A 19,518-nucleotide genomic window follows, 5' to 3' on the forward strand; every position below is an offset into this window, starting at 1 on the left:
GGGTGCAGAAGAGATTTACCAGAATGTTGCCTGGTATGGAGGGCATAAGCTATGAGGAGCGATTGAATAAACTCGGTTTGTTCTCACTGGAACGAAGGAGGTTGAGGGGCGACCTGATAGATGTATACAAAATTATGAGGGGCATAGACAGAGTGGATAGTCAGAGGCTTTTCCCCAGGGTAGAGGGGTCAATTACTAGGGGGCATAGGTTTAAAGGTGAGAGGGGCAAGGTTTAGAGTAGATGTACGAGGCAAGTTTTTTTACGCAGAGGGTAGTGGGTGCCTGGAACTCACTACCGGAGGAGGTAGTGGAAGCAGGGACGATAGGGACATTTAAGGGGCATCTTGACAAATATATGAATAGGATGGGAATAGAAGGATACGGACCCAGGAAGTGTAGAAGATTGTAGTTTAGTCGGGCAGTATGGTCGGCACGGGCTTGGAGGGCCGAAGGGCCTGTTCCTGTGCTGCACATTTCTTTGTTAATAGTATGATCGTCTGGCACTCGTTCTCCGTGATGTTGTTGATCCAGAAGTAGTAACGCATCCTTTCTGCACACGGATTCCAGCCTTCAACACAGACGTCAAATGCATCCAATCGGCCAAATAGAAGCTTGACGAAATAGTTGCTTCCAACCTCGGTCCAGAAAATCAGGGATGTGGCTCAGCACAGTCGGCTGCAGCATCGACAGCAAACCAGTTTACTCCTCGTCGCGGGGAACACCGAGTAAGAATAAAGAAATTGGGGGGGGGGGGGGGGGGGGGGGGGAGAAAGAGGAGCTCGTACTCTGCGAGAACGACGGGGAAGACAATCATCCGTACCCCATAGGTCCCGTACGGGATATGACCGTGACAGCAGCTGTCAAGGCCCCACGGTCTGGAAACCTCTAATTTCTCCACCTCTTCACTTCGCTCTCCTCCTTTAATATGCTCTTTAAAACCTAGCTCTTTATAATAATAATCTTTATGATTGCCAGAAGCAGGCTCACATACTATTGACAATAATAAAAGATTAAATGAAATATTAAATTATTAACACGGCAATGAAGTTACTGTGAAAATCTCCTAGTCGCCACACTCCGGCGCCTGTTCAGGTACACAGAGGGAGAATTCAGAATGTCCAATTCACCCAACAGCACTTGCGGGAGGAAACTGGAGCACCCGCAGGAAACTCACGCAGACACAGGGAGAGCATGCAGACTCCACACAGACAGTGACCCAAGCAGTAATCGAACCCGGGACCCTGGCACTGTGAAGCAACAGTCCTAACTATTGTGCTACTATGCCATTCTTTTTGATTCCTTGGGACAGTTTGCTATGTAAAAGGCCCCATACAAATACTTATTGAAAATAAAATTGACACCAAAACATGGCCCCATCCCTGTAGGAAAAGGCAACTATGGTCTCATTCCTGAGATTTTTAACACCATTACCAATCATGACACAGAGCGGTTACACAAAAGTAACGTACATACTGGATGTAGTAGCCTGTACTAGAATGCAAATAAGGACAAAAAAATTTATGTTCCAAATCGTTGGCAAGTAGTGAATAGCAAGATTTGTAAGCACATCCAGTTTGGGTCACCAAGACAGAGCAACGTTCAGCTCGCAGAGACAGTTGAAAAAATAGGCATGAAACTGGTCTCACAGGAGATCAATAAAGTGCATGAAGAAATTGAGGTGCTCAAAACAAAAGAAAAAGGAAACCTTTACACTCAGCAAGCTAATGTCATAATGAGTAGGATGTTCTTAGCTGAAACAAGTGCCAAAATCTGCATAATTTCCCCTGATTAATAGAACTTTGCCCTTTGTTGCGACTATCAAGTTCATAATTTTTATTCCAAAACATGAATTAAGTTAAGAAATAACTGTAGAAAATGGGGGCATCTGATTGAGAAACTGATAAGTAACCGGAAATAAACAATTCAAACAATCTTGGGAGTTAATTACAGGCAAAAGCTAACGTTATCTTACAATTTCAGGAGGAGTAGAAGTGTTAAATTTGGATCATGAATAAGCCATTTCTAGGCTTGCAATGCAGACAGGTTTACCCTCACTTTTAAATTATACATTTCAGATCAAAATATGGCAAAACCAAGTCATCAACGAGAGTTTTTTTTAAAGAGGGCAAGCAATTCTGGGAAGGGGAGCCGTAAAACTCCATTAAATATATAAATTATTCATATCGGTTACAGAATCAAAGAATAATTTTGAAGGTAAACTAATTCATCTTAATTTCTGTTTGAGCCCATCTCAAAGCATATCATATTGCAATGGAGATGGGTAAAAGGTTCTTCTTTTTTCAGTTATCTGTTGGCATTTGTTAACAGAAACAAGGAACCAGCAGTTAGGTTTGGGAACAGAGAGGCAGCTGCAGTTTTGCTGTGATGCAAAATGCAACTCACCAGATGGAGAGAGCCAACAAGAAAGGATAGTCAGTCAGATGTATCTGTGATTTGATTTCACAGCTGGAAGATTTGTTCTAGTTTGCACCTAGGTGAAATAAATCTACAGTGGTTCTCACAGGGCGTTATGGCAAAAACAAAAGTCAGCTTGGAAAGAGATGTATAGAAGTTGTAGGAGAATACCAGGAAAAAGCAGTCTATCTACATCCAGAATTAGGAGGAGGAGAGGAGTCCACACTCAAGGTCTTTGAAGAGAATTGGAGGATTGTTAATATCCATAACAGAATCGTAGCACTTATACACACTTGTGGGGAACTAACCTTTCACCAATCTGCACTCAAGCTGCCTGGACTTAGGTCAGCAAGGTACATTCTTATGAGAAAAATGTGCACCTTTCATACAAAGTAAATTAAAATTTAAAGTTTCTTAGTAATTTGACTTGGAGAAGTGGTCATTGATGTCAAATGCACAGCGGACATTAAGAAAATGCCACAAGAAAAATGTGTTCTTTACAAGTGCAATAGCCAGTTTGCACGTAGGATGCTTCCATAAAAACTGCGTAACACCAAGGTGGTGATATTGGATGAAGGACAAGTATTGGCCAGGACACTAGGGAGAATTCCCTGTTCATCAAAATATCGCCCGGAGACTATAATCAACCCAAGAGGGCACATGGGGGACTCCTTTCCTGGAATTGTACCTGAACCTGAACCCTTAGCCTATTGCCAAATTTCTGTCTTGAATAGGACGTCAACCTATGCTGCTGCACACTAAAATGGCAGAGTTGCCGATATTATGGGAGTTCTAGGAACATAGAAAACAAAATCCGGCATTAAGCCCCTAGAGCCAGTTTTGCAGCCATTCAATGTGATCGTGGCTGATCTGTTAACTAACTCAATGCACCTGCCCTTGTCCCAGATACCTAAATATCTTAGGATTAAAAAAAAACGAGCACTGGTTTAAAATTGACAATTAACCAAATGCTCAATTGCTGTTTGCAGAAAGAAGTTCCAAACCACAATCATCCTTTGCATGGCAAAGTTCTTCCTAACTTCACTTCCTAAATGTTTAGTTCCAATTATCAGGCTGTGCCCTAGATGCACCTACCAACAGAAAGAGCTTGCCTCTACCTAATCTATCTGTTCCCCTTAGTATCTGGCGAACTTCAATCAAATCACCCTTCAACCTTCCAAATTCCAGGGGAGACAATCCTAGTTTCTGTAATCTATTTTCGTAATTAAGCCTTTGGAGTCCAGAAATTTTATTGATCCATGCTGCGCTCTCTCCAAGACCATGGGTGGCCAGAACGGTTCTCCAGGTGTGGTTTGAATAGAGCTTTTTTGTACAGTGTAGAAAACTTCTATCCCCATCACACACACCTCTCTTCTATTGGAGTCCTCTCTAGATATGAAGGCCAGCACTTCCATTAGCTGTTTGATTATTTTTTGTATCCGCTTATGACATCTTAATGATTTATGTACTGAGACATCCAGAATGTTTTTTTTTTTTTTTATAAAGTGCTGGAAATATTCAGCAGGTCTGTCAGAATCTAAGAGAAACAGAGTTGATGTTTCAAGTCAAATAAGATTCTTCTTCGGAACTCACTTTGAACATCCAGTGTTTCTCATTTTTTGCGCTTTAGAAAGTACCCTGTTCTCACTTTTACCTACACCGAAATTCATTTTCCATTAATTAGCCCCTTTACTTAATCCATTAATATCATAGAATTTACAGTGCAGAAGGGGGCCATTCGGCCCATCGAGTCTGCACCAGCCCTTGGAAAGAGCCCACGCCTCCACCCCATCCCTGTAACCCCACCTAACATCTTTAGACACTAAGGAACAACTTATCATGGCCAATTAACCTAACCTGCACATCTTTGGACTGTGAGAGGAAACCAGAGAACCCGGAGGAAACCCACGCAGACACGGGGAGAAAGTGCAAACTCCGCACCGACAGTCACCTGAAGCTGGAATTGAACCAGGGACTCTGGAGCTATGAGGCAGCATTTACACAGCTCATAATGTCATCCATCTTTGTGCCATTGACAAACTATAACTTGAATATGTGGCTTTCTCTCACATTGTATAAGCAGTTAATAAATTCAGTGAATATTTGAGGCCCAAGCACAGATCCTTGTAGAATGCCATACGTTACATCCTTTCAATGAAAGCACCCGTCCATTATCCCTACTTATCATCTTCTACCACGCAACAGGTCAACAAATTTTCCTTCAATTCCATTAGCTTCGACTTTATATCACAGTCGATAAGATATTACATGCCTCTGGATGTGCACATAATTAACATCCATAAACATTCCCTTATCCCCACTGTTGTCACCTCTTCACAACATTCAGTCATATTCCTCAGGTGTGATTTTTACATGTGTGTGGGTTCTCTCTGATCAAATTTTTTAAAGATGTTCAGTCACTCCATCCTTAAATCACAGACTCTAATAGTTTCCTGACAACAGGTGTTAGGTTCATTGGTTTATAATCTCTGGTTTCCTTTTCTCATTTTTAAAATTGTGCAGTGACAATTTTCCAATCCATAAAGGGACAGTTCACGAATCAAGAGACCTTTGGAAGGGCAATTTCTATGATCTCGCCTATTACTTTTAAAACTATGGGATGAAAACCATCTGTTCCTGGAGATTAGTCACTCTTAATGGCAATTATTTTCAGCAATTATTTTCTGCAGCATTTATTTTGTTCACATTAATTTTGGCGAGTCAGTCTTAGTTTCAATATTAATTCCTTTAAAACGGGGTCTGTCATGTTATCCTCTTCTTCCACTATTTATATTGGCACAAAGTAATTGTTCAATATGTCGGCTAATTTCTTATTTTCAATATCACCATTATCAGTTTGAGGGACTGACATTATTCCTGACCACCCTCTTTTTATTGACACAATAGACAAATGTGTTGATTTTGATATGCTTTGCAAGCATATTTCCATAATCCCTTTTTGTAACTCTTATAATTTATTTTGCCACCCTTGCTGTACTTTCCTTTGCCATGACCTAGAATATTTTTGGATAGTCTTTCTTTTAGTTTTATGTTGTCTCTTACCTGTTAGTTGTTTACGGCTGGCTTTTTTGCAAGTCAAACTCTGTCCTTTAGCAGTATAAACTGGCTCTATATTTTCTGAACATATCCCACTGATCTCCTGTCATTTTACCATTAACAGTTACCTATTTTACTGTGGACAGTCTCAGACTCATTGAAGTCAGCCTTGCGTAAATCTGGAACCTTAATAGCTGTTTTGCATTTCTCCCTTCTAAACACCCTCAACTTTCGGGGATTGCCATTAACCAGAAACTGAACTGGAACAGCAATACAAAATGGTGGCTACAATAGCAGATCAGAGGCTGGGAATTCTGCAGGGAGTAACTCACCTCGCGATTCCCCAAGCCTGTCCATCATCTCTACAGACACAAGTTAGGGGTTCAGTGGAATATTCCCTGCTTGCCTGAAGGAGTGCAGCTTCAACAGCACTCAGTCACCATCCAAGACAAAGCAATCTGCTAGACTGGCAGCTCCACTACCATGCAGTGGCTGCAATGTGTACCATCTACAAGATTCACCGCACAAACTCACCAAGAATCCATTGATAACACCTTACAAACATGTGATCGCTACGATCTAAAAGAACAAGAGAAGCAGGGACATGGGAACTCCCCACCTGCAAGTTCCCCTCCAAGTCACACAGCCTTCCAACTTGGGAATATATAGTCATTCTTTTGCTGTTACTGGATCAAAATCCTGGAACGCTCTTCCCCCAATAGCAATGCGAATGTAGTACTTCCACCACAGACTGCAGCGTTTCAAGTAGGTAACTCACTGCCATCTTCCAGGACAAGTAGAAATAAACAATTAACGCTAGCCAGCACAGGATGAAGTCACTGAATTTTTTTTTTTTTTTGAAAAATCGCTATTAAGATAAATGTTCATATACAGTTACGCTGGTAACGAAAATCAATAAAGGCCTACCTCCTTGTTGTTTCTAGACATTGTTGCAAAAACCTATCTTTGACACGTTCAGAAAATGCAGGAGTCTGCTTCTCCTAATCAATATAAAAATGTTAATCCCCTATTAAAACCATTCTGCCTTTGCTACATGCTTGAATATCCTCTGCATTTATATATCTACTACCTCACAGACGCTCCGAGAGGTCCTATACATAACTACTGTGTGGTCTTAAAAAGCTTTTCTATTCCATAATTCTTCCCCAAAGCTTCCATCGCCTGCTATCTTCTTGTATACCCTCTTAATTGGTGTAGTGATTTCATCCTTTCATCACCAAGGCTGCTCCTCCCCCTGTACCATTTTCTCTATCTTCTAATCTAGAATATTTAGCCTCCACCCGATAATCATTTCTCAGTAATGGTCACCACACCATGCCCTCCTTTAATTTGCACCTGCAATGTGTTCCTCAGACATTGGTGTAAAGAACATATATGTGGGCTACACACCCTTATCCTGCCCTTCTGCTCTATATTTAACCACCAACACATTCCGTACTTCTCCCTCCTGACACACACACACACACACACACTCTAAAAAGAGCCCAAAAGTCGGAGCTGCCGAACGTGCGACTTGGCTCCGCATAGCCGCAACCGGAAGTCCGCAAAAGCAATTTATAAATGAATATCTCTTGAAATAATTAAATTCTGACAAAATAAACTAAAAAAAACTGGTAAACCACATAGGCCCCCACGAATTTCGAATTAAAATAGGGGCCTGGTTATACTGTGCATATTTTATTTGTTATCACCATGCATAGCAACATAAACTGGCAACAGAGAACAGGAAAAAATATACACTGGTGCACATTTTAAAGCATTTAATTCAAACTAGTTGAAATCAAGAGCAGATTTATGCATTCACTCAGAAACTATTAATTTTTGGGGCAGTGATATTCCAGTGGTATTCTCAGTTCATTCCCACAGCCGCATTAGCTAAATAGCAAAGCCTGTGCCAGGATTGGCCCAGCAGCATCCCAAGAGAAACATGCAGTCGTTGCTTTCTTCCTGAGAGTTTCAGTAACAATGACATCATCCTTTTCGAGCCTCGCTCGAGATGAGCTGATGCGGAAGGACCCCAAGGACAATCTGAATGCAGATGATTCAAGCCCACCCTCACCCTCTTTTCTAAAGATCTCTCTCTTATTTACAAGACTACAGGATTACCCTGATGCACAGCATCGACAATGCCAAACAACAAATACTAAATCGACTTTAATCATACTAAACACCAAGCATATGCACAGGAAGAACAAACTGTGCAACTACTTCATTAGATTTATAAAGTATTCACCTTCAAAACATATCTAAAAATTGAAAGCATAACCATATTAACAGACACATTGTAATATACAGCACAAAGATTATTTTTAAATAGACTGCTGAGGCCTACAGTAGCATTTTTCCTTAACAAAAAGAGTTTATTCAGAAAATAAGATACCTGCACACTGTTGTAATACTCATTTATAAACAAATAGTGTTAGAAATGTAAAGAACATTTTCATTTAGCCAATCCATTGAAGGCAAGAAAAAGAACACTATTAAATGGCCTCCTTCAGTGCTGCTACTCGTCTATAATTCTATGTTCTTGGTACAAGACAAGAGCTCTATGAACAGAAGATATGACTGATGCAAGCGTGATAATTTAAGGCACTTTTTGAAATATATATCTACAAAACTTAAGACTTAAAATTTGGTGTACTTGATAAACTTTAAAGTACAGTGAAGAATAGTGTGTAACACATCATTAATATTCAAATCAGAAGCATGTTAAACATGATATTAATCACGAAATTAGAGAAAACAACTATTGGCTGCACCATTTTTATATACCAAAACGCAGGAGCAAGATTAAGTGCATTTCCAAATAGCTAGACTTTAATACCTCAAACAGGACTTTGTTCAAAACGCTTTCAAAATGTATGGTGCTGGTTTACAGTTTAAAATACTGCCACCAGAAGCCGTGTGAATCCCTAATGACCTATTTAACATGGTCAAAAGAGGAACCGGTTTACCACACACATATCGTGTTCGAATCCATGTAATATATGCATACATTAAGATATTGAATTAATGCAATTTATATACGATGCTGCGTGTTAAACAGTCTTTGTTTACAGTTACATCATTCGCTAACGACTCTAGATATCGCCTTAAATATAGTCGCATCCTTTTAAATCTACAAATAACTGCTTCGATACATCACGTTGCTCGCCAATAAATATCTACACTAATAAAATTGCCTAACTACAGGGCTCAAAATATCTAAACCAAGTGATGCTGTAAAATAAAGACTGGACAAAGCGAACTCCATTTGCAAGGATTGCGAACTGTCAAACGGCAGCTCAGCATCATCACTTCCTGCAACAGTAGATGGCAATAACGCTGCCTTTATCTGGGCCAAAGCTACCGAATCGTGTCTTCTACTCGGTTCCGAAATACTTCTGCCCAGTGGCCGTGTATTTTTAACGTGTCAGCAGCTGAGAAGTTTGAAGTTTCCGCTTTACCTCGGCGCCAATCACAGTAGTGAGGGAGAGAGATTGTGAACAATATATACAGATTTTTATTTTTTTTAAAAGGGAAAGAAAAGAGGGAGATGCTCACCCGAGAGCTCGTCCGGCTCCAAGCCGGTCTCGATATCCAGACCAGAGATGACGAAGTAATCAGCGAAGCGGCAGCTGGCGGCGGCGGTGTTGTTGGCGGTCATGGTGAGCGATCGGCGGAGGCGGGCGTCCACTGGCTCCGGATCCCCGGCTCGCGCGCCGCCCCTTCAGCCGGGGTTAGTGCCGGCGCGCAGCGGCTCGCATCCCAGCTCGAGCTGGAACCGTTAAAACAGCGCTGCACTGCATGCTGGTCCGAACTGTCCACAACCGCCCACCCCCTTTAAAGGGGCGACCAGTCCCCGCCTCACAACCGAGTCTGCACCACCTCCACCCCTCACACACACACACTTCCTTCCCATCCTTCACCTCAGCACAGCACAGCTCTTATTCACATCAGTGCTGCTTTCCTCATCTGCAGAAGAAAAAAAACGTATAATGCAAATTTATACACATTTAATTTCCCAGTTGATTGTAATTTGGCAGAAATGATTTTGTTTTTCACCCGCCAGTAGACTATCAATCGTGGCATAATTCATTGCATTGCAGATGATTTGGGGAGGGGGGCAACAACACCCTTTAATGTGATTTTTCGTCCACCTCTGGTTCAGTGCCAACTGCAACATTTTTCTTCATCACATAAAGAATGCTTAGATGCAATTTTTTTTTTTTAATTACTTTGGTTTCTCACCTTTTGGAAGCCCAAAACAGGTTCAGCTTTAATGATGCTGTACTGCGCATTACTCATCGTCGACCAATCTGTGCATCAGGAAGTAACGGTCAAAAGACCCAAGTTTTTATAAGAACGATCTTTATTTATCACTTTTGGTATTGCTGATTTAAGTGTCTTGTCCAAATTAATTCGTCACACCTTTGTTAGACTTGCTATTGCTCCTATTTCAATTCTCGCTGAGACACTGGGTAAATGTGCGTAGAATCAATTTAAGTGCGGGACACATGAATTTAAAATTAAGGGGAGCAATGAGTCCGTGTGATTCAGCATTATTCGCAACACAGAAATAGGCTATTCCGTCCAACTAGCCCATGTCGACATTTATCCTTCATGTATGCATAATCATATTTACTCACCTTTTTGTATCCCTTCAACCTCCCTTTATCCATCTATCCAATCTATCTTGAACATGAACATAATGTTTGCCTCAACCACTAATCTTGGAAGTGAATGCCACGGTCTCACAAGTGTAAAGAATTTCCTCCTGCTTTATGATTTCAATATCTTACATTTAATTTTGCCTCCATGGCCCTCAGTCATGATGCCTTCTGATTCTACCTAACTCATCCCATTCTTCCATAATTTTAAACACTTATGTCATATCGTCTCATAATCTATGCTGTACCATTGAAAAAAGATCAATTTCAGAGCAACAATGCCAGTGAACAATTCTCTTACCAAATGAACACCATAGAATATTAAATATGATTGCAATAAGAACATTAAGAAGAATTAGGAATATATAACTGCAAACCTGTAGTCAGTCATCTGTTTCCTGCCCCTGTCCTGCCAAATACAATTCCATGTTATCATTGAATCTAATCTTCTTGCTTGGTCCTCTGGCCAATCTAAAATAGATCGTCACCTCATTATCCTCCTCTTTATTATTCTCTTGACTAATTTCCATTTTGCCCCTGATCTTCCAAATCCACCTGTTAAATGTTCATTGTCAACTGCACTCATAGCATGAGTTAATGGGCAATACTAAGAGGAGGGCTGAGATACATAGAAACATACATAGAAAATAGAAGCAGGAGAAGGCCATACGGCCCTTCGAGCCTGCTCCGCTATTCATAATGATCATGTTTTTTTTAAAATTATTTTTATTCTCCTTTTTCACATTTTCTCCCATATTTACACCCTGGTTTAGCACACTGGGCTAAATCGCTGGCTTTGAAAGCAGACCCAAGGCAGGCCAGCAGCACGGTTCAATTCCCGTACCAGCCTCCCCGAACAGGCGCCGGAATTTGGCGACTAGGGGCTTTTCACAGTAACTTCATTGAAGCCTACTTGTGACTAAGCGATTTTCATTTTTTCATTTTTCATTTCATAAACAATTATCAGTAACAAATTCAATGTCAATACCCATATCAATAACAACGATCCCATCCTCCCACCCAACCCCCAAACATTAGCCCGCATGTTAACATAGACAAATGACAAAAAGGAATGAGGAATCGCTCATAGTCATCATTAACACATACAGTCACCCTCCCCCCAACCCTCCCAGCACCTCCCCTAATGTTCAATGTAGTTCAATTCTTGAAAGTGCATAATGAATAACCCTCACGAATTGTAATTTAAATTTGACCTTCTTAAGTGTCAAGAATTCCAGCAGGTCCCCCCACCACGCAGGGCACAGGGTGGAGAGGTTGATCTCCACCTTAACAGGATCCGCCTTTGGGCGATCAATGAGGCGAAGGCTACAACATCTGCCTCCGCACCCGTTTCCAACCCTGGCTGATCCGACACCCCGAATATGGACTCCCGAGGGCCCAGGTCCAGTTTCACGTGCACCACTTTAGTGATTACCTCTTTCCAAGGGCAGCATGGTGGCGCAGTGGATTAGCCCTGATGCCTCACAGCGCCGAGGTCCCAGGTTTGATCCGGGCTCTGGGTTACTGTCTGTATGGAGTTTGCACATTTTCTCCGTGTTTGCGTGGATTTCGCCCCCACAACCCAAAGATTTGCAGGCGAGGTGGATTGGCCACACTAAATTGCCCCTTAATTGGAAAAAATGAATTGGGTACTCTAAATTTATTTCAAAAAACCTCCTTCCAGTAATCCTCCAGGTTTGGACAGGACCAAAACATATAAACGTGGTTTGCAGATTCCCCCCCCCCCCCACCCCCCGCAATGTGCAATGTTCACACACATCTTCTACCCCCTCAAAGAGCCGGCTCATCCTTGCCCTTGTAAGGCGTGCTCTGTACACCACCTTCAGCTGTATCAGCCCCAACTTCACATACGAGGTGGAGGCATTCACCCTCCGTAGCACCTCACACCAGAACACCTCCTTCATACCCTCTCCCAACTCTTCCTCCCACTTTGCCTTGATCACTTCCAGCGGTGCCTTCTCCTCTTTCAAAATAGCCCCGTATACCACTTATACTACCCCCTTCTCCAGTCCCCCTGTCGTCAGCAATGTGGAAGCCGGCTCTACTGGGAAGCTCTGTATCACCTTTCTGGCAAAGTCTCGAACTTGCATGTATCTAAATATTTGCCCCTGCTCCAGCCCATACTTTGCTCCCAGCTCCTTCAATCCTGCAAACCGACCCCCAACCCACCATGGCACGTTAAAACATTGAATTCATTTTATAGAAGCAGTGAATATGACCATGAAAGCTGCCATTTAAAACCCAACTGGGTCCTTCAGGAAAGAGGCTTGGCAGTCCAACCTGGTCTGGTACACATGTGACTCAAGTCCATTTGATTGGTTGACTTTAAGAAACCCTCAGTATAAAAAAGTATGAATGCTAAGGTGGGAGGGGGGGGGGGGGGGGGGGAGGTTCAGTTCAAAACCAAAAGCAGTTCACTGCTCTCTTATCCTCCACAAATCTCTCCCTCCATTAAGTTTCCCAATCCATATTCAGAGCTACCACCTTAACCTTGCCAGCACATGTGGTCTTCCTCACCCCATCTTTTTAATTACAGATAAAGCCATCTCTGATCACTTCCATGAATCATTTACCCCCCACATCTCCATTCCCTGCCCCAACTCTATGTCCTTCTGTATCTGTGCCCAATAAATTTATCTCTCAATGAATTTACAGCTGCATTTTCAAAATCCAAACTGTCTAGCCTTCACCCCTACTTTTGCCATATTTCTGAAAATACTGATTTACTTGACTATACCCTCTTCCCCAATAAAACTAATTGATGCCCTACTCCCCAATGTAAAGACCCCTCCTATTTGTTTCCTGTTTATTCTCTTATTTCCCCCTTTCTTTTGCTATTACCATTCTGATCCATGGATGAATAATGAACCGGTGCCTTAAGGCAAAGCAGCTTGAAAGTGGCCTTTGCCTTTAAATTCAAGCAGAGGATTGTAGCAACAGGAGAAATCAGTGATGACACAATGTGATTGATTCAGCTGATGGCCAATGAATTGGCCAAAAGGGGCAGTGCTCAACACTTTGGGTTGGGGGCAGGGTCAAGGGAAATGCCGATTCGAGGGAACCACAGATTTGAGCCAGGGAGGTGGGATGGAAATTTTCGGAAATGGGAGGAGAAGGGGATTAAGACATTAAAAGATTTGTTTCTTACGGGTTGATTTGCAGGATTGAAGGAGCTGGAAGCGAAGTATGGGCTGGAGCAGGGGGAAATGTTTAGATACGTGCAGGTTTGAGATTTTGCCAGAAAGGAGATACAGAGCTTCCCGGGGTAGCTGGCCTCCACATTGCTGGAGGAGGTGCTGATGACAGGGGGACTGGAGAAGGGGGTAGTGTCAGCAGTTTACAGGGCTATTTTGGAAGAGGAGAAGGCACCACTGGATGGGATCAAAGCAAAGTGGGAGGAAGAGTTGGGAGAGGATATGGAGGTGGGGTTCTGGTGTGAGGTGCTCCGGAGAGTGAATGCCTCCACCTCATGAGTGGAAGGTGTGTGTGAACGTTGCGGGGGGGCCCCCGCTAATCACATTCATGTGTTTTGGCCCTGTCCAAAGCTGGAGAATTACTGGAAGGAGGTTTTTAGGGTAATTTCTAAAGTGGTGCACGTGAAACTGGACCCGGTCCCCCGGGTGGCCATATTCGGGGTGTCGGACCAGCCAGGGTTGGAAACCGGTGCGGAAGCAGATATTGTAGCCTTCACCTCGTTGATCGCCCAAAGGCGGATCCTGATGGGATGGGGAGCAACCTCTCCACCCTGTGCCCTGGCGTGGCGGGGGGACCTGTTGGAATTCTTGACTCTTGAGAAGGTTACGTTTGAACTGAGGGGAAGGATGGAGGGGTTCTACAATTCAGGGGCATTATTCATTATGCACTTTCAAGAACTGGATAACATCGAACATTAGTTGGGGGGGTGGGTGGGAGGGTTGGGGGGAGGGGGGTGCTGTGTGTTAATGGTAACTATGGGTGATTCCTGATTCCTTTTTGTCATTTGTTTATGTGAACATGCGGGCTAATGTTTGGGGTTGGTGGGAGGATGGGATTGTTGTTATTGATATGGGGATTGACATATTTGTTACTGATTATTGTTTATTGTTGGTGGGTGTAAATTTGGGAGAAAATGTGAAAAAGGAGGAGAATTTAAAAAAAAAAAATTTTTAAGGGGCAGAGCTCTGCCAGGTAACAGGTGGTGATTGGACATGATCTGTGCTTTTCAGTGTCACAAGGCTTGTTTTTTCATTTCACTTTAGATTCTGCAGGCAGAATGGAGGAATCTAACCATCTCACGCCAGGTAATTCTCACCAAAAGGCCATTGTGAGAACCACATTTCTCTGCAGAAATGGCTGTTCCAGCAAAATCCAGAATCTGATAACTCTCTCCAGAAAAGGTTGATGTGAAGCAGAGACCAGAATCTGCTTATTCTTGCTAAGAACAGGCTGATGTGAAGCCAGAGGCCTCTCCTGGGAAAGCTGTGAGGAAGTTATACTGCTGAGCTGCAAAGAAGATCATTACAAGCCGTAGACCAGAGACTTTAAGCACTTCTCATACTATGAAGAAGGTGCATTGTAGAACTCATCATCTGAAGCAAGGACCTTTGTGTTTTGACCTTATTATTTTCTCCCCTTCCCCCCTCTGTGTTTGTCTGTCTTGTGTGTATGGGTAGAGGGTTGGGCAGTTAAAAGGGGAGTCAGGATTCGCTTGCAGTTAACTAGCTGTTTTACTGCACATTCAAAATTTCTCTGGTTATAAATAAATAGTAATTGTGTTTAAGCTTACAAATCTGGTGACTGTAATTTTAGGACAGCCAAGGCCCAAAGATCTTGTGTATTTTCACAAGAATTATTGGTTAATTCATTTGAGTTGTGACTCTGGGGCCTGTGGGACTGGAATTGACCGCACACTAGCCCAGGGTGTCATAACACAATAACATTAATATTTTCTCCTACTATGGCTGTTCCATGGTGGTATGGTCCTCGTCTCCTCCCTTTAAGTCGAAGGGATTAACTTGACAGGATATTGTGGCTATCTGGCCATCCACCGTCAGATCTGGCTGGACCACTTACAAATCTATCAGGTCCTGCTCTCGGCTGCTAAAACTGCTCATTATTTTAGGATCACCCTAGAATACAAAGATAATTATCAACATTTTTTCTCTACTGCAAATCATCTTCTTAAACCCTCTCCCTTGTTCTCTCCACCCTCACCTCCTCAAGTAAAAGGACCTCATGACCACCTTGTCACTAAGATCGAGACAATCCAATTAATTGATTCTGCCATTGTCCCTCCCTTCTGCTAACCTACTTGGCTAAGCTTCCTTTAGTACTCACCCCTCCCCTAGCTCTGAACACACTCTTTCTCCAGTTTCTCCCCTGTTCTGCGTGTCCTGTGTAAGCTTATCTCATTCATGAGACCCATCTGCTGTTCCCTTGATCCTATTCCCACCTAACTACTGATCACCCAACTCCCCCTCCTGGACTCTGTTAGATGATATCATAAGTAGTCTTGCAACCCTTTCTCCTTTAAATCTGTTGTCATTACCCTGCTCCTCAAAACTTATTCCTTGACTCTACTGTCTTCACAAATTACCGTGCCATCTCCAAACCCTCTTGCCTCTCCAAAGCCCTGGAACATGTTGTCATTTCCCAAATCCATTCTTGGAGCTCTATGTTTAAACCCCTCCAATTAAGTTTCTGCCTTGCCACAGTACTAAATAAGCTCTTATCGAAGTCACATATGATATCCTACGTAACTATGACAATGGTAAACTTTCCCTCCTGTAGCCACTTAAAATGGCTGATTCCCTATTAATTTGGCCAAAACCCGATTTAAAATGGCTAACCGAAAAGGCTGATGGGAAAAGCAGGCAACAGGACACAAACGGACAGCTGCAGACAGAATAGCGTATTCGGCTCTGGGGAAGTCGGCCCAGATCGATACTCAAGACTATTAGCAGCACCTCAACCCAGACATCTGCAGTTTAATTGGCTATCCCCGGGAACAATTGCAACATATTAGCAATTGAATGCCGGGCCAGACCTGTCGGCGCCTGCAGTGGCTGAAACAAAGACAGGTGAACGACCATCCCCCGATCGAGTAATCACCCCGTTATTGGATATATCGAACCCAGTGATTGGGAACAAGTCCAATCACTTGGGACTCAGGGTCAAGGGCCGCCCCGAGAGGCGGGAAGCCCCGGGACCCTATAAAGTGAGGGGCCAAGTTCAGATATCTCTCTCTCTCTCCCTTCTTCACCTGCTCGCGACCTTCGCAAGAACATCGACCAGAAACAGTAAGTTTGACTCCAGCGATCGCTACCCGGTAGAGACTCCTAGCCATCGACCCGTATCAGCCTTTTGAATCCCGCGGGCCAGATCCGATTCGATAAGCCATTCGTTTCCCTGACCTGGTGGGCCCTTCCTAAAGTTAAGTATTGGCCAGTAGTGGTAGGTTTCTATATAGAGAGTAGCATTATTGTGTAAGCATTACTTGTTGTACATAATAAATGACCGTTGATTTCAATCTTACTAAGCGGTGTGCTGACTTATTAATCATAACTCGAGCTTGAACCACGTGGCGGTATCAGAAAGATACCTGGCGACTCATGAGCAAAGGTGACATAATCAGAGGTAATAAACTAAGGCTAATAAGAGTAACACTCCTTGCCCATTTCATCCCGTCTGCAGCCTTTGACAAAGTTGGCCACAATATCCTCCTCCAATACTTCTCCATTGTTGTCCAGACTGCTCTCACCTGGTTTCATTCTTATCTATCTAATTGGAGCCAGAGGTACTTGCAATGTCTTCTCTTCCTTCTCCCGTACAGTTTGTTATCTTCGGCGCCCCCCGAGGATTGATCCTTGGTCTCCTCCTATTTCTCAACTATATGCTGCCTCTCACAACATCATCTGAAGGCACAGCATTAGTTTTCACATGTACATTGACAAAATTCAGCTCTACCTCACCACAACCTCCCTCAACTCTTCCACTGTTATCAGGTTGTTTATCTATCTTTGAGTATTGGATGAGCAGAAATTTCCCAAGCTACTGACTCCTTCCCTCAACCTGCCAACATTTTCAACCAATATGTTCATAACTTTGGTGTGATATTTGAACCCGAGATGAGCTACCAACCTCCTATTCATGGTAGCACTAAGACTGCCTATACCCACCTCTGTAAAATCACCCACCTTTGCCCCACTTCAGCTGATGTGCTACTGAAACCCTCATTCATGCCTTTTCTACCTCTAGACTTGACTATTGCAATGACTTCTGGTTTATACCCCACGTTCTGCTTTCCATAAACATGAGGTTATCCAAAACTCTACTGTTGATGACTTTACTTACGCCAAATCCCGTTTGCCTGTGACCCTTGTGATAGCTGGCCTATACTGGGTCCCAGTTAAATAATGCCTGGATTTTAAAATTCCGATCCTTGTTTCCAAATTTCTCCGTGGTCTCACTGCTCTCAATCTCTGTAATCTCCTCCAGCCTCACAACCATCCGAGATATCTGTGTTTCTCCTAGCCTGTTGTGTGTCCTCAATTTTAATTGTTTGCAGCAAATCCTGTTCCACAATCAGCCCTGTGCCAGCAGGCATACACTGGTCTCTGGTCAAGAAATGTCTTCATTTTTAAATTCTTATCCTTGTTTTCAAATCCCTTGCCACTCACCTTCTCTGTAATTTCCTCCGGCCTCACAATACTCTAAAATATCTGCACTCCCCTAATACCTGCCTCCTATAAATTAGCAAATTGAATTGCTCCACCATTGCCCCCCTTCAGTTACCTTAGTCCCAAGGCCTGGAATACCCTCCCTACATTTTTCATGTATGGAACAACCTGCCTGTACTGTATGCAGAACAATACTTTTCATTGTACCTCGGTACACGTGACAATAAACCTAAACCTAATCTAAATCTAAATCTACACTTCTCTGCTTCTCCACCTAGCTTTCCTCCTGAAGACATTCATTAAATCCCGTCTCTTTGACCAAGCTTTTGGTCATCTGATAATATCTCCTTATATAGGTCAGTGTCATACTTGGCTTTATAATGCTCTTGTGAAGTGTCTTGGGACATTTCATTGCGTTAAAGGTGCTGTATAAATATAAGTTGTTGTTGTTATTCATGTGTAGGAGCACAGAGTGAGACGAGGACTGTGCGATGATGATCACGTGATAAGTTGGGAATTTAGTACAGTTTGGAAATCTCTTGTAATTTCTTTGTAAGCTATAATTTTGATTAACAGTCAGACTCTGATTTGGAACTATAAACTCCAAGCTAGTTAGTATTACAATCCCAGACCAGACCCTAACAGTGGCTAGGATACTGGACCGAAACCCCAATATTTTAGTTTATTTTGTAAGACTGTGCGGAAAGAATGATTCACTCCAGGAGCGATTGCATGAAAAAATAGGACTTTGGTATATTTTTTAAAAACTTTATTATGAATACAATATTAAACTCTTTAAATTCACACTCAAAAAAACAGTTTACAATTACCCCTGAACACCACTACTCAATTCCCCATTAAACAACAAGAAAAGAAACATATAGCTCTCAGTCCAGCTTAAAAATCAGCAGGGCATAGAGTAATACTTTCTTTGCAGAACAGATTTGAGCCCCAGTTAGAATCCCTGCAGACCCTGGCTGAATATCTTCAAATAGCTGCTTCAACTGGATTGTTTCAGCCTCTTCCCTGTCTTCAGACAAGACTGTTCTGCTTTTAAATATTATTACTCTGTTCTAAACTATCATACCAGGAAAGAAAACTGTCTTTACTCGTGGTCAAATAAAAACATGTGTTGCCAGATCTGACTTCAACTCCTCCCAAACGTTTTCTCAGAAGATTCTCTCTCGCTTAGGGGCTGTTTAGCACAGGGCTAAATCGCTGGCTTTGAAAGCAGACCAAGGCAGGCCAGCAGCACGGTTCAATTCCCGTAACAGCCTCCCCGAACAGGTGCCGGAATGTGGCGACTAGGGGCTTTTCACAGTAACTTCATTTGAAGCCTACTTGTGACAATAAGCGATTTTCATTTCATAAGATAGATACCTTTCTAAAGAATAAAGGGATTTGGGGATATGGTGTATGGGCCGGAGAGTGGAGCTGAGTCCACAAAGATCAGCCATGATCTCATTGAATGGCGGAGCAGGCTCGAGGGGCCAGATGGCCTACTCCTGTTCCTAGTTCTTATGCTTAGCTCCACCCAGCACTGACATCTTCTCCCCAAGCTGAAAAAGCAATGAACTTTCCAGGGACTGAAAGCACATTAACCCCCCAGGGACTGCCCCCAGTCAAACCAGAGTGCATTAGCCCAGACTGAAAAACATATTCCTCTGTAAATTTCACCTTCTGGCTTCTAAACGCTC

The 19,518-nt window shown here is 42.8% G+C and overlaps 1 protein-coding gene across 8 annotated transcripts in view; it reads right to left on the reverse strand.

Moving 5' to 3' along the window:
- dennd5a (DENN/MADD domain containing 5A) overlaps positions 1–9,186 on the reverse strand; it is a 496,539-nt gene extending 487,353 nt beyond the window's left edge. For 5 of the 8 annotated variants that reach the window (XR_011933108.1, XR_011933106.1, XM_072466513.1 and 2 more), the window contains exon 1: positions 9,037–9,186. Coding sequence is in view for 4 of the 8 variants with exons in the window: in XM_072466513.1 (XP_072322614.1) it covers positions 9,037–9,139 (103 nt within the window). In the remaining 4 variants the exon portion in view is untranslated. The remainder of the gene's footprint in view (positions 1–9,036) is intronic. The other 3 variants (XR_011933109.1, XR_011933107.1, XM_072466512.1) reach the window with 1 other exon arrangement.
- Positions 9,187–19,518: the final 10,332 nt, after the last annotated feature.

Source organism: Scyliorhinus torazame, chromosome 10 (assembly GCF_047496885.1).
Source record: "Scyliorhinus torazame isolate Kashiwa2021f chromosome 10, sScyTor2.1, whole genome shotgun sequence".
In the NCBI taxonomy this organism is placed as follows: Eukaryota; Metazoa; Chordata; class Chondrichthyes; order Carcharhiniformes; family Scyliorhinidae; genus Scyliorhinus; species Scyliorhinus torazame.